The 12934-nt window shown below is 43.4% G+C and overlaps 1 protein-coding gene across 1 annotated transcript; it reads right to left on the reverse strand.

The window, feature by feature from the left end:
- On the reverse strand, nt 1-12663 carry MPHOSPH6 (M-phase phosphoprotein 6). Its single transcript, XM_073308064.2, has 5 exons — nt 12452-12663; nt 5543-5655; nt 4258-4348; nt 1367-1464; nt 1-920 (listed from the first exon to the last, which is right to left on the reverse strand). Exons 1-5 carry the CDS (start codon nt 12500-12502, stop codon nt 785-787), a joined length of 489 nt encoding a protein of 162 aa, XP_073164165.1. The 5' UTR covers nt 12503-12663; the 3' UTR covers nt 1-784.
- Nucleotides 12664-12934: the final 271 nt, after the last annotated feature.

The following is a 12934-nucleotide window of genomic DNA, read 5'->3' on the forward strand; positions in this document are numbered from 1 at the left end:
TCTTTTAAAAAGTTTTTATTCAGTTTAAGATGTGTTTCTTAAGCAGTCATTATGCTGCTATCACAGATCTTGTTTACAAGATTGGAAAATTTTTGCCAGAAAAGAAAACCACAACCAAAGGAACATTAGAATTTTTTTTTTTGGAGGCAAGACATTGAGCAGATCATGATTCATACATGTCAAAGTGAAAACATCACCCAATATAAATGCTTCTATTACAAAAACCTCTCTTTAAACAGATTTTATAAAAAAAATAAAATTCAATGAAATGGATTTAATCTCTCTGTTCCTTTTTCAAAGTATTTTTAGAATTGTTAAAGAAACGTATGTTTCTGCAGACTATTTCTTTCAATTTAGAAAGTGTAAGGGGTTTCAATTTATACAGTAAAAAAAAACACTGAAAGCAGAATTGCTTTATAAGATTGGCCACAGCTCATCTTTAGCTGAAATACTTGCGTTCAATTACCATCATAAAATGTAAAGATCATTGCTCTCAAACACACGGGATAGCCATCTTACTTATGCACAATATTTAAACAGCTAATTGGCTTAGAGCCCCATGGTCACTACAACTTGCTCAGATAGGAAAGGATGTATGACATCCATTATACATGTATCCACTTTACAAGTATGTTTGTCATGTGGACAGCAGAAATTTCAATCAGAATAGACTTAGATTTTACACACGTATCTTACATTATTTGGTGGAAAATAAACACTCCCCAGTTCATGTTACTCTGACCTGTAGATGACATTTCTATTAGCTCCAATTGTGCAGTTCACATCAATCCTGGGGTTTTAAGAACATTTTCTTTGCTTTGCTAGGTCTCATGTTACTGTTCTCATCTTCACCCTGTAGCACACGCTGGTCTCTCTTTTTCAAGAATTTCTTCCCAATAGTTCTGACTAACGTTTCATATCTGTTAAGATATTTAAATTAAAATACAAATCACTATTCTTCATAAAATCAAAGCAAACTCGTGCACAGCAAGTCATAAATCCTATCAGCTATACCAATCTGTGGTGCAACAAAGGATTGCCTATGTCACTCCTTTTACAACACAGTGTAAGAGACACAGCTACTGCCTCTATCAAGATATCAGCATAATATTAAGGGGCCAATTTTGCTTTCTGTCACACTGAATGACACAATAGAGAGCAAAAAGGTGTAGCGGAGGGTAAAAAATGGCCCCAAGTTATTTCCCCAGGAAGTAATGAAGCTACTCCATTGAACACTTTCTTCAAAATTCTTATTTAAAAATATCTTGTGCACAACACAAAAGTTTGCTCTTTTATAAACACTCTGATGAGAGTGCAGCAACACATCATTTTGGTAATTTTAACTATGCCATAAAACATAAATTACCTTCTGGCCATTTCTTCATCTGATACATCAGCCTCGGCTGTATCATCTGCTTCAATTTCTTCTTTCTTGTACCTAGAGTTCATTTGGATCATTAACTTCTGAAAATGAAATGGGAAATCAGTTTAACAGTTAACTCGTTCACAGAATTTCAATTATATAGATATTACTGATAAGAAATTCATTTTTAATATGGACAAGCAAAACTCTGGGGGTAAAGAGTCCTAACTGAAGCTACTTTCCCTTCTTTGTAGTATGAATTTAGGGCTAGATCATGGATTTATCATGAGCCATGAATAAAAGGGAGCACGCAGCCGTGCTTTGCTGGGTGAAGACAAGGGAATGAATGAACTGTGACTGGCTGCTTCCCCCTTGCTCCCCAGGTTGGTAGTGGTGGTGATTCGCACCAGTGCTATACCTGGTGGAGCTTAGTTCCCCACCTGCACAGTGATTCAGATAGCTTGTGTAGGGGAGTGTCTTCGGTCCTCATACAACCCAGCATGGCCCTGAAAGCAGCTCATGACCCAGCCCTTAGAAAACTTAAAATAATGAGTTTTGTTATAATTTTCCTGCATCTTAAAATTGTTCTAATATAAACACACCTATTTTTGGTTCCTTCCTTGTTTGCGCACCAGCACGGTGCCTGGCATCTGGGACTAGGTTTTCTTAGCACTCTTTACGATTGTTGCCATTTAAGTGGTAATGCACTATCGATCGTAGTGGACAAATCTTTTAAAAAAGTTATGTAGCAGATCTGTTTTTTCATTGTCAAGTATAATCCAGTGTATATAATTCCCAGATCTTAAGAGTGGGTCAAATTTCGGAACTAAGCCACTTAAAAATGTTTATTTAGCAGGGAGAATCTGTCTGAAAGCTTTACAATAAAATGCTATTTGCATTAAAAAAATGCAAAAAAAAAAGCCAGTGAAAATGCCAACCCTGGTGAGACAGTAATCATAATTCCCCCTCAATCATATTAGATCTGAATTGAGCATCAGTAACTTTTCATCTTAGGCAGTTATTTAGCTGCGAGAGACAGATTAATGGCAGTCTTGTTGTTACTATTATAGCACCATAGACGTGTGTGACGTTGAACAGAAGTTAAAGACACCTCTGCTCAAAAGAGTTTTTATTTTAAAGGCATGATTCTGTAAGACCTTATTCACAGGAGTAGTTTCCAGTCAACAGGGCTGACAGTTTGCAGGTTTGGGCCCTAAATTAAGCAGCAATATGATGACTAAAGATCCAGACTGGAAGAAAAGTGGTAGAGCAGTGAGATTGGGCAGTTGTTTTGCTGAGCAGTACATGGAACATGGAGGCTTTGTTCTTGGAGGGGAGGAAAATGTATAGGAATCATGAAACTATTGAGCTGTTGACATATGGGAGGGGGAGCCAGATATTTACCAGAAATAGCACTTTATTTATTTCCAAAATCTTGGCTTGAATCACAATCATATTGAATCACAATGTGGAAATACATTTTGTTTAAGACAACGCCTGCAGAAAGCACTGCATTGACAGAGTACCAGCAAACAGCATGAGCTCCTCCATATCACCAGCATGTATGTCTTAGTGCTAATCTGGAGCCATCTCTATCTAAGTGGAGGATGGCAGTTCAGACTCCAAACTCATTCAGCTGAGATAAACAACATGGGTGCCAATGGACGTTAGTGTGTGACATGGACTTGTGTCAATCTGGGACTGGAAAGACTCATTTCATAGTGCCAGACAGATTTCATCCCTCTTGACTTGGGAAAAAGCTCCTCAGAGGTGACAGGCTCCATTTGTTCAAATGGATCAAACATATACAACACAAGTGAATATACCACTTTTCATCCACAGATTTTTTTTTTTTAAATTATTAGGACCTCTTTTCACAGCTGGATAAATCAGGCAGAGAGAAGTAAAGAGACTCGGACCTAGGTCACAGAGCAAATGAAAGGCAGAAGCAGGAACAAGTCTCTTAAGTACCAATCCAGTACCTAGGCTCTTACTGAGGCAGTGTGATCAAAAGTAAATACTCCCCATAATGTTGTATTTTCAGTACAGAATTGCAAACATTTAATAAAATCATTCAATCTTCTTTGCCTGCATTTTGATTTATTTTCAAATTCCTGCAATCAAACAGCTCTACTTCTAAAGGTTGAAAACAACAAGTGCAAGCACAGAGAGAGCATATTAACACAGGAATTAATGACTGAGTATCAACAACCCAGTTAGAAGAGCTGCTGATTTTGCTGACCAGCAATGGGAATGTTGAATAGGAGGAAGAAGGGAAGCTGAGTTGGAAATTACCATTTTCATCCTACCTAGCAGAGCTCAAATTAGAAGCATGAAGATTGGACACATTTAGGCAATAATCCACTTTGTGCTATAAACTATATAAAGCTCAATTGACTCTCACTGAAGTCAACCAAAAGACACTTCTTGATTTCAATGGAAGCCACGTTGAGACCTAACTCCAATTTATAGTTTTTCTTAGTTACTACCTGGTGCGGTGCGTTGGTGCCACCCCCTCTGGCCAACTGTAGCCCAGCCCCCAATGGGGCTGTCTGTCTATTCATGGTGCCCAGGGGTCTGAAAACCCTTTCTTCACTCCCCACCCACTCCACCGGGTTCCAACTCAGGGCCCTCAAGTTAGGTAAGCAGGATCAGAGTTCTTCAACTCTGACAATGCCCTGAGCTTCTTCCTACCTTCCCCTGGATCTCTGCAGGTTCTCCAGCCTATTGGTCCGTTCATCCCCATCTGCTTCCCAGCCCTTTTTACCCTCCTAGCTGCTGTGAGGCTTCCAATCAGCAGTGGCTGGCAGTGCCTGTATTAACCCTTTGGTTGCTGGTCCAGTGTGGGGTACATACACTCCATGACCCTAACAGAGTAGAACATTTGACAGTACCTCAACTTCTGGATTGAACCCTTTAAAGGACATTCTGCCATAAAGTAGGTCTTCACATGGCATAAAGCTTCTCTCTTCTATTATAAAACTCCTGCACAATAAACAAAGCCAAGTATTTGTCTGAACAGCATGTCTTAACATAGTCACAAGAACCAAAAGCAATAAAAAGCAAAAACCAAAAAAATGAAGTGTCTTAGGCCAGGTCTAGGTCTGAAAAAGTTTGCCGGTATAAGAAATGTTGCTCTCCTCCCGCAAAAAAACCCAGCCAGACTCAAAAAACCCACCCAAACCAAAAAAAAACCCACCACAAATAAAAACCCTCAAAAAACCAAACACACAAACCCTCACACTCCTAGGTGACATTTCTATACCAGCAAATTTCTAGTGTAGAGCTGGCCCTAGTAGAGACTGATAGGAAGTAAAACCATGTGGTTCTCTCTTCAAAGATTGTTTTCTTTTCTCTTTTAATGAACAAACCAAGAGACAAAAAGAAGTCTGCCCCCAGGAATTATCACATACATGTACTACAGAAGTGTTCCACCTTCTCATCCCCACCCTGCACATGTAAAATACTGAATATCAGTAACGTTAATCACATGTAATTAATTCTCTGAACTCCAAACGTTAAGAAGAGACTCCCTCTTGCTAAAAAAATTCCCTCTTTTAAAGGACAAAATAAACTATTTTTAAAATAGTTTTTTTTTTTACTGTTTATAGCACCTCTTCAGAAGGCAGGAATGGAAGTTTGTGCCCTTACTAGAAGAGGTTTTCCTTATTGTTGCATCTCCATTATGGATTCTGCAACTGGATATTCATGGATTGACCCTGTGCCTGAATGAAACCTTAATGAAATCAGTGAAGCTGCATGAAGGAGCCAGATTCTCTCTCATGGACTTGATTGCAAGATTGGGGCCTAATTTATAAGGTTTCAGCCATTTTTTTTTTTTAAAAAAAAGCAAAAGCAGCATTAAGTCACCTGGTCACTAAAAAGAAAATAATTACATGGATACTAGGAAAACATACAGATGGGAAAAAAAAGGGGGGGGGGGCGGGGGAAGTAGGTCAAACTCTGGATTTATAAACCTTGAGAGTGGTTCCTTAGAATAAAATGCTGCATAAGTATGCTACACCTACCAATCTGCCTATTTTACTAATGTCTACTGGTGACTAAGAGTTATTATTATTCTTGAGGTATTTCTTGGACAGAAAAGGATTAATAGACAACACTTTGTTTTGCCTCCCAAACAGTCCAGATATAAGTAATGGAAAAATATGACAAACTTACTCCTTTTCTTTGAGTTCTGGTAAATCCAGATACCAGTGCTCTTCACTGATTATCTTCTTTTCCTCCTCCTCTAGTTGTTTTTTGGTTTCTGAATCCAATCCTCTTTGCATGAACTGAAAGAAACGCACACAAAGATTTTTCTGCATGAAGTGTCTTTTCCCCATATGTGAGTTACAACTATTTAATAGGTTGCCTGACATTTATTGTTCATGCAATATTTCATGAAAAAAGTTAAGAAGTTTTGCCTGACTCTTTTAAAAGTCAGCTCAAAGTTAGGGCAATTGCCAATGTACAGACAGAAACAATGGCAATATTAAAATTCAGTTGCATCACCACTTACATACCCAGGTGACCAGCACTCTAGTAACACTGGAGATAGTTTTGACTTCCTTGGCTTATTACCATCCTGCAATTCCTGGGGGTCTGGCAAAGGACTGAGGAAAATTTAACTATTTCAAAGCTGTGGCTGCATACCAGATGCCAAATGGTTACACTCCACCACATAAAGCGGTCAGGGGACAAACTGGACCTGGCTTAGGCCAGGTTAGCATTTGTTTTTTTCCAGTATTCTTTTGAGGGCGCCCCCTTGTCCTCCAGATTCTCAGATTTCATTTAAAAAAATAAAAGTTCGACTCTAGCCCCCAAGGCTGCAAAGAGAGCCCTTATAGTAAACGAATGTTAGGCCTGGTTTTCACTTAAAAACTAGGCTATGTCTACACTTAAACCACTACAGCAGCACAGCTGCATCTGCGCTGCTAGAGTGCTTCAGCATAGCCACTCATTACAGTGATAGTAGGGGTTTTCCTGCCGCTGTAATTAATCTACCTCCCCAGAAGCAGTAGTTAGGTTGATGGAAGAATTTTTCCATTGACTTAGTGCTGTCTGCCCCAGGGATTAGGTTGGTTTACCTACATTGCTCACGAGTGTGGATTTTTCACATCCACGAGAGACATAAATCGGTCAACCTAACTTTTTTAGTGTAGACCTAGCTACATTGTTAAGGGGTGAGGAAAATTCACATTGCTGAGTGCTATGGTTAAGCTGACCTCCCCCCAAGTGTAGATGCCACTCAGAGAGGTGGATTAACTACAGCAATGGGAAAACTGAAGGAAGTGTCTACACTATGGCCATAGTGTAGATATGGAGTAATGCAATGATGTTTGAGGAGTTCACAGAGAGACTGGAACAACAGCTTGAAGAAGTGTGAGCTGCCCATTTCATCTCCATGGGGTGTTAACTCAAGTGAGTTCAATTAAAAGTCAATGTTAACAATTTCAGCGACCAAACCATGACCGAACGTTGAAGGTTCACTTTCTCCACAACGAGAAAAGCTATAAACATTTCTTTTTAAAATTAATGTTCACGATTGGAGCTGGGGCCTCAGGCCTGGTCTACAGACAACTTTTGTACCAGTATAAATATGTCTGTTAGGGGATGTGATTTTTTACCCACAGTAATACTGATAAAATCCCTAGAGTAGATGTAATTCTACTGCTATAGCTTATTCCCCTTCCCGAATGGGAATGTTATACTGGTATAAGAACATTTATACCAGTATAATTAGGGCTCTACCAAATTCACAGTCCTTTTTGGTCAATTTCCCAGTCATAGGATTTTAAAAATAGTCAATTTCACGGTTTCAGATGTTTACATCTGAAATTTCATGTATTGTAACGATGTGGGTCTCAACCTGAAAGAGTGTCGTGGGGGGTCACAAAGCTACTGTGTGCCCGTGTGGGGGAAAGAACACAGGACATATGAGGGTCATCACTTTTGTGGGGGGACAGGGCTGGCCAGGGCCCCATGGTCCCTGCCCGCCATCCAATGGCCCCTTTAAATCTTGAGCATTGGGCTTGGAGCTGGGGAGCGGCAGGGCTGGGGGCGCCCCATCCAGCAGCTCATACTGTGCGCTGGGCTCCTGCTGCTAGTCCCTGGAGCACCAGGGGAAGAGATACTCCCAGGGCTGGGTCAGACCTACCTCCAGGAACCTCCCCTGGCCGCAGTAGGGGAGGGGCGGGGGCCGCTGCAGGGAAAGAGGAAGTCCCATCCCTCCCGAGCCCAGAGGGCACTAGCAGCTGGAGCTCAGTGCATGGTAGGAGCCCCTGGCTGGTGCACCCCTGGACCTGCCCCTCCCCTACAATAGCCAGATATCACAGGGGAGATCAGATTTCATGGTTTGTGATGCATTTTTCATGGCCATGAATTTGGTAGAGCCCTAAGTATAATTGCATTCATAGTGGGCGGGGGGAAGGCAGTTGGAGGAGAGGCAGGGGAGAGAGGTGCACCTCTAACTGCACTGGTAAAGCAGTACAACCTGTATTTAGACAAGCCCTTAGGCACATCCCTATCACACTTACATCTTTATCTGGCATTAGCCATGAGTACATCCAAACCTTACCAGAGAAGATGCTAGCAAAGCACAGCAGAGCATGCATGACCCTATTTTAAACATCTGCACAATCTACTGTGACAAATCATTTTGGTGTCCCAAGTAGACAGAGATTGGCTTGTGGATGAAGATTGGAATGTGCCACTACTTCCCCACCCCCAAACAAATATATTTATAAATGGACAATCAGAAATTAAAAGTTGGTTTATCATTTTTCAGGCTATGCAAAACATTAAGTGTATTGTTTTAATTATTCAATTTATATATTCAATAGCACAGTCTGAAAAGTGATAAGCCACCTCAATTTCTCATGTTCCATTTTTACTTCTATATGTACCCAACTCTGTGTGAGTTTCTTAACTAAAGAAAACGGAGTTTTGTTTTCTGAAAGAATTCAAAAACATGTCAAAGCCTTACATTTAAAATTACAGTATCTGGATTTTCTCATAAGTGAGTAAAATGAGAGTCTATGTGGAAAAACATGTTAATCAAGGAAACTGGTTAGCTAGACTTAAGTCTCAATGGGAGAAGTTTTATTATAAGCACCCAATCAATGTTCATTTTTATTGATTATGTACCTAAAAACAAATGATCTAGGAGATCTCTTGGATACAACTATCTGGTTACTTACATTTAAAATGATAAAAAAAATACAGATTGCAATAATTGCAAAGCACGTAAAACATGCCGAGTGTTTCTTTGTGTCAAAGTTTAGTCTCCATAGAAACACAGATGTAAGCCTTTGGTGAGCAGAGACTTGTAATTGTGCTAATTATTCTGCTACCTTTATGGAAAGTGAACTCTGCTACAACTGAGGACTGAACTGAGACTGTAAAACTCGTTTCACTTAGTACTTTGAAGGACTATGGCCCCAAATACCAAGCTAAAAAAGGAATGGCAAAACTAAAATGTAGCAAACAAGGCATGAAGTCTCTGCTATATTAAGTTATAAATATTTAATGAATATTTATGTTTTTAAAAAATTAATGGCAATTCAGCTTCTGTGTTGTTCGGCAGAAACAGAGAGAGCATCAATCATGCCAGTGTGTACTCTACTGAATTATGTGTTGCATTACACGACATGAACCAGAGTCCATTAGCCACTGAGCTGAGACTAATTTCACTTTGGACTTGATGCTAGATTCACAATTCCAAGGGCGATGGCTAGGTCAGTACTTTATTAATATCCCTCTCTCATGCTACTACATTTATGAATTGTTAAAAGAGTGGGGGGGGGGGAAGAGGGAGGGACAATGGTCTAAGTTAACACCGTTATAGGATATTAAGCCAGAACTGGCCAGAAAAATCAGTGCACAACAAAATCCAAGGCTAGGAAATATTTCGAGTCAAGGCAGCTCAACCAAATGTGGCAAGCAAAGGGAATATTTTAAATTAAAGATATAAAGAAAAAGAGTTTGAACACTTATGTTCATGATAAAGAGGCCAGCACAGATAGCTCCTGGGAAGAAAAGAATTTTCAGATTGTTTCCAGCAAAGAAATCCCAGTTTTGCTTATGCAAGATTTTGCTGAAATAAGGAAGGTAGTTCACAATATGTTTCTGGATCAAAACAACAGGCACCCTATAGTTAAAAACCACTGGATACTTCTTATAGGAGTCTAACGAGTTAGATGTTTGGCTACAAGTGAAGATACCGTGGTACTCAAGATAGTGTTATAAATGCCATTTCACCAGGGGTTAGCACAGCCATTTTTTCTAGTGTTTGTAGTACAACTACTGAGTGCAACTTCATGTCATCAGTTTAGTAGTTACAACAGAAGAACTATGGATTTTCTTTAGCCAAACCTTCTAATGTCATCATTGCCAGTGCCATGTTGTTTAGTATATTTCTAGAGCGCTAATAATGAACATCTGAGAAAGCTGGAGAACTGATGAAGAGAGCAAGCGAAGCTAGAATTACCTGATGCGAACTTTTCCTTAAAGTGTCAATGATATATACCTTTAAAAATTCTTAACAAGGACAAGAGGGGCATTCACTACATAACTGACCTTATAAACCAAAACAAATAAGAAAAATGTAAAGAGAAAAGCTGGATGAGGTAATATCTTTTATTGGACCAACTTCTACTGGTGAGAGAGATAAGCTTTCAAGCTTCAGAAAGCTTTTCTTCAGGTGTAGCTTGAAAGCTCATCTCTCACCAACAGAAGTTGATTCAATAAAAGATATTACCTCACCCCGACCTTGTTTGTCTAATATCCTGGGACCAACATGGCCACATGCATACAAGAAATATTTAAGTCAGTTAGTGAGGTGAAGAGGAACATAATTTGAAATGACAACAACAAGACAAGGCAAATTTAAATGTGTGGCCTTGTTTATCCTGGGAAAATGTACTGTGGTAGAAAAGGTGTTAACTAAGAAAATTAAAATACAATTTTGCCCTTAGTACAGACAAGGACAGTTGTGTTTAAAACCATATTAGATCATTGTGGTTAACCCTAGGTTTCTACATGCACGTCCCTTGCCAAGTATTTTCTACCCGTGACTTATGATTCATCCATTAATTTGCTGAGTCAGGGTCTCATTTACTGTACAGGACCCAGTCCCGAATCAGGCAAATTTCCACCTAGATCAGGACTCCAGGTGTGGGTCCTGAATCATGCAACAGCAGCAGACACTGTGAGCCCATCTCCCCTTCCATCCACCCAAAATCTCAAGGAACATTTAATCCTCATCCCTCATTATGTTATTTGACCACTGTTTTCAAGATGGGTTTTCCTATACTACGTATTTACTACAGAATTCTTACAATAGGTTTTTGGTTTACACTGTATTTACATGTTTTTATCTACACAGATGAGCGTACCACCCTGTGGCTTATGTTATACTTTGGTTTAGTTTATATACACCATTAGTGTCTATGCCTCCTACGGGCCTGATGACATGTATCCCTTTGCACTGGCTCAGGACAAGGGCCCTCATTCCAGAAACAGCACACAGCACTTTGATTCAAGCCCCTTGTCCAAGCTGGCTGGCCTGGCTGTGGAAAAGTCTGTAGCAGAGAAGGGGGTGCTGGTTATAATACCATGTCTCTTCCTTGTTTACACTGCAAAAGCCATCTTATGACCTAGCTCTGTTTAGTTTCCCACCTCCATACCTTTCAAACATGCTCTTCTCCATGTCCTTCCAAGCCCAGAGAGGCCCTCAGCTTCCCATCGCCCCATATCACTTAGTCCCATGTAGTCTTTTAACCCCTCCCCCCATACTTCCAAGTACAACAGCAAACAGCAATATACAAATGCCTAGGCAGAAACACAAATCCTCACCCTCAGCTTCCATGCCAGCCCCCCAATCCCAATGCCCTGCTCCCTATCCTCTCATCTCTGGAGAGCCCTAACTAGTTCAGCTTCCCCACTGCCAAGGTCATCTCCCCTGCTACCCTAAAGAGGCATTCTTCCCCATCCGCACCACCCCTGGGAATGGTCTCCTTTCTGTGACTCCCCAATTCTTTCACAGTGGGGAGCAATGCTAAAGTACCCTGGAAAATGTGTGTGTGTGTGTGGGGAGGGGCGTTATCATAACGAGGGAGCAGTAGTTTTGGTGGAACAGAGTATAATGTATATTCTTCAGGAACCTAGGTAAATTTAAAACAAAATGTTTTTCTGGATCTGTGACCCCTCGTGACCACCCTCCCCCTCAAATACGTCTCCCCCACACGTCTCATGCCGTGTGCAGAATCCTCCCAGATCTCTTCCCATGAGCTCAAATCCCAGTGCAACCTGCCCTTCCTCCCCTCCAAGCCTCCTAAATACCTACCCCCCCCGCCCTACACGTCAGCCTTTACCTTACAGCCCCACAATCCACCCAGGGGTCACCAACCCCAAACCTTGCTCCCTAAGCCGACAGTCCCAGCTCTGCCACCAGGGTAGGCTCCCCCAATCACGTCTCCACCTGGGAACCCCTTCCCCATCCCTCCCTAGGGGGGCAGCTTATCCCTCAGCCCCCCCCCCCACCTGATTTCAACTCCCCTCACTCCCTCTCCCAGAGCCTCCAGCTCTCCCCATTCCCCACTGCCCCCAAACCCTCCCCAGGGGGCATCTTGCTCCATACACCCCCTGTCACCCGCCCCCAACCCCCCTCACTCTCTGCCTCACCCCCCATGCTCTCCCCATCCCGTCCCCCACGCTCTTCCCCAGGGTCCCCACCCCTCCCCAAGGGACACTCCCTCTCCCAGAGCCCCCAGCTCTCCCCATTCCCCACTGCCCCCAAACCCTCCCCAGGGGGCATCTTGCTCCATACACCCCCTGTCACCCGCCCCCAACCCCCCTCACTCTCTGCCTCACCCCCCATGCTCTCCCCATCCCGCCCCCCACGCTCTTCCCCAGGGCCCCCATCCCCCGGCGTTGGCTGCCCCACACGCCACCTAACATCCCTCACGCGGATCAGCCCCGCAACCCGCCCCTCCGCCCGGCCTGCCCCTGCCCGGGCTCCCAACGGCGGCCCCCCCGCCCCGCGGCCTGCTGCTCCCCCTCCCCGCGCCGGGAGCCGCCGCCTCTCACCTTCATGCGCAGCAGGTTCTTGGACAGCTTGGTCTTCACCTCCCCGGCCATTGCGGTGCCAGGCCTGGGCCGCGGGCGGGCGGGCCCCGCTCGATCCCCGCCCTCCCCTGCTGCTGCAGCCGCCTCCTGAGGCCGCGCACTGGCCGCCACGCGCACAGGCCGGGAGCCGGCGGGGTGGGCAGGGCCAGATTTCCGCCCAGGGGCCTCTGCGGCCGGGCTGGAGCGGGCGGCGAAGCCGCCGCGCAGTTGCGATGCGACCGGCTCGGCCCAGCCCGCCTCACGGGCCTGGGGCGGCTTCAAGCGGCGCTGGGGTGTTTTCCAGCGGAACGGGGCACCCCCCGAGCCTGGCGTCTGCACGGGGACAGGGAGTGGGGCTCAGACAGAATGGGGAGACCCCCCCCCCCGAGCCTGGCTCTCATCCGAAGGGGCAGGGAGAGGGGCTCAGATCCCACCTGTAGCAAACTCGCCTGAGCCTGACTCACA

Source organism: Lepidochelys kempii, chromosome 12 (genome assembly GCF_965140285.1).
Source record: "Lepidochelys kempii isolate rLepKem1 chromosome 12, rLepKem1.hap1, whole genome shotgun sequence".
Lineage (NCBI taxonomy): Eukaryota > Metazoa > Chordata > Testudines > Cheloniidae > Lepidochelys > Lepidochelys kempii.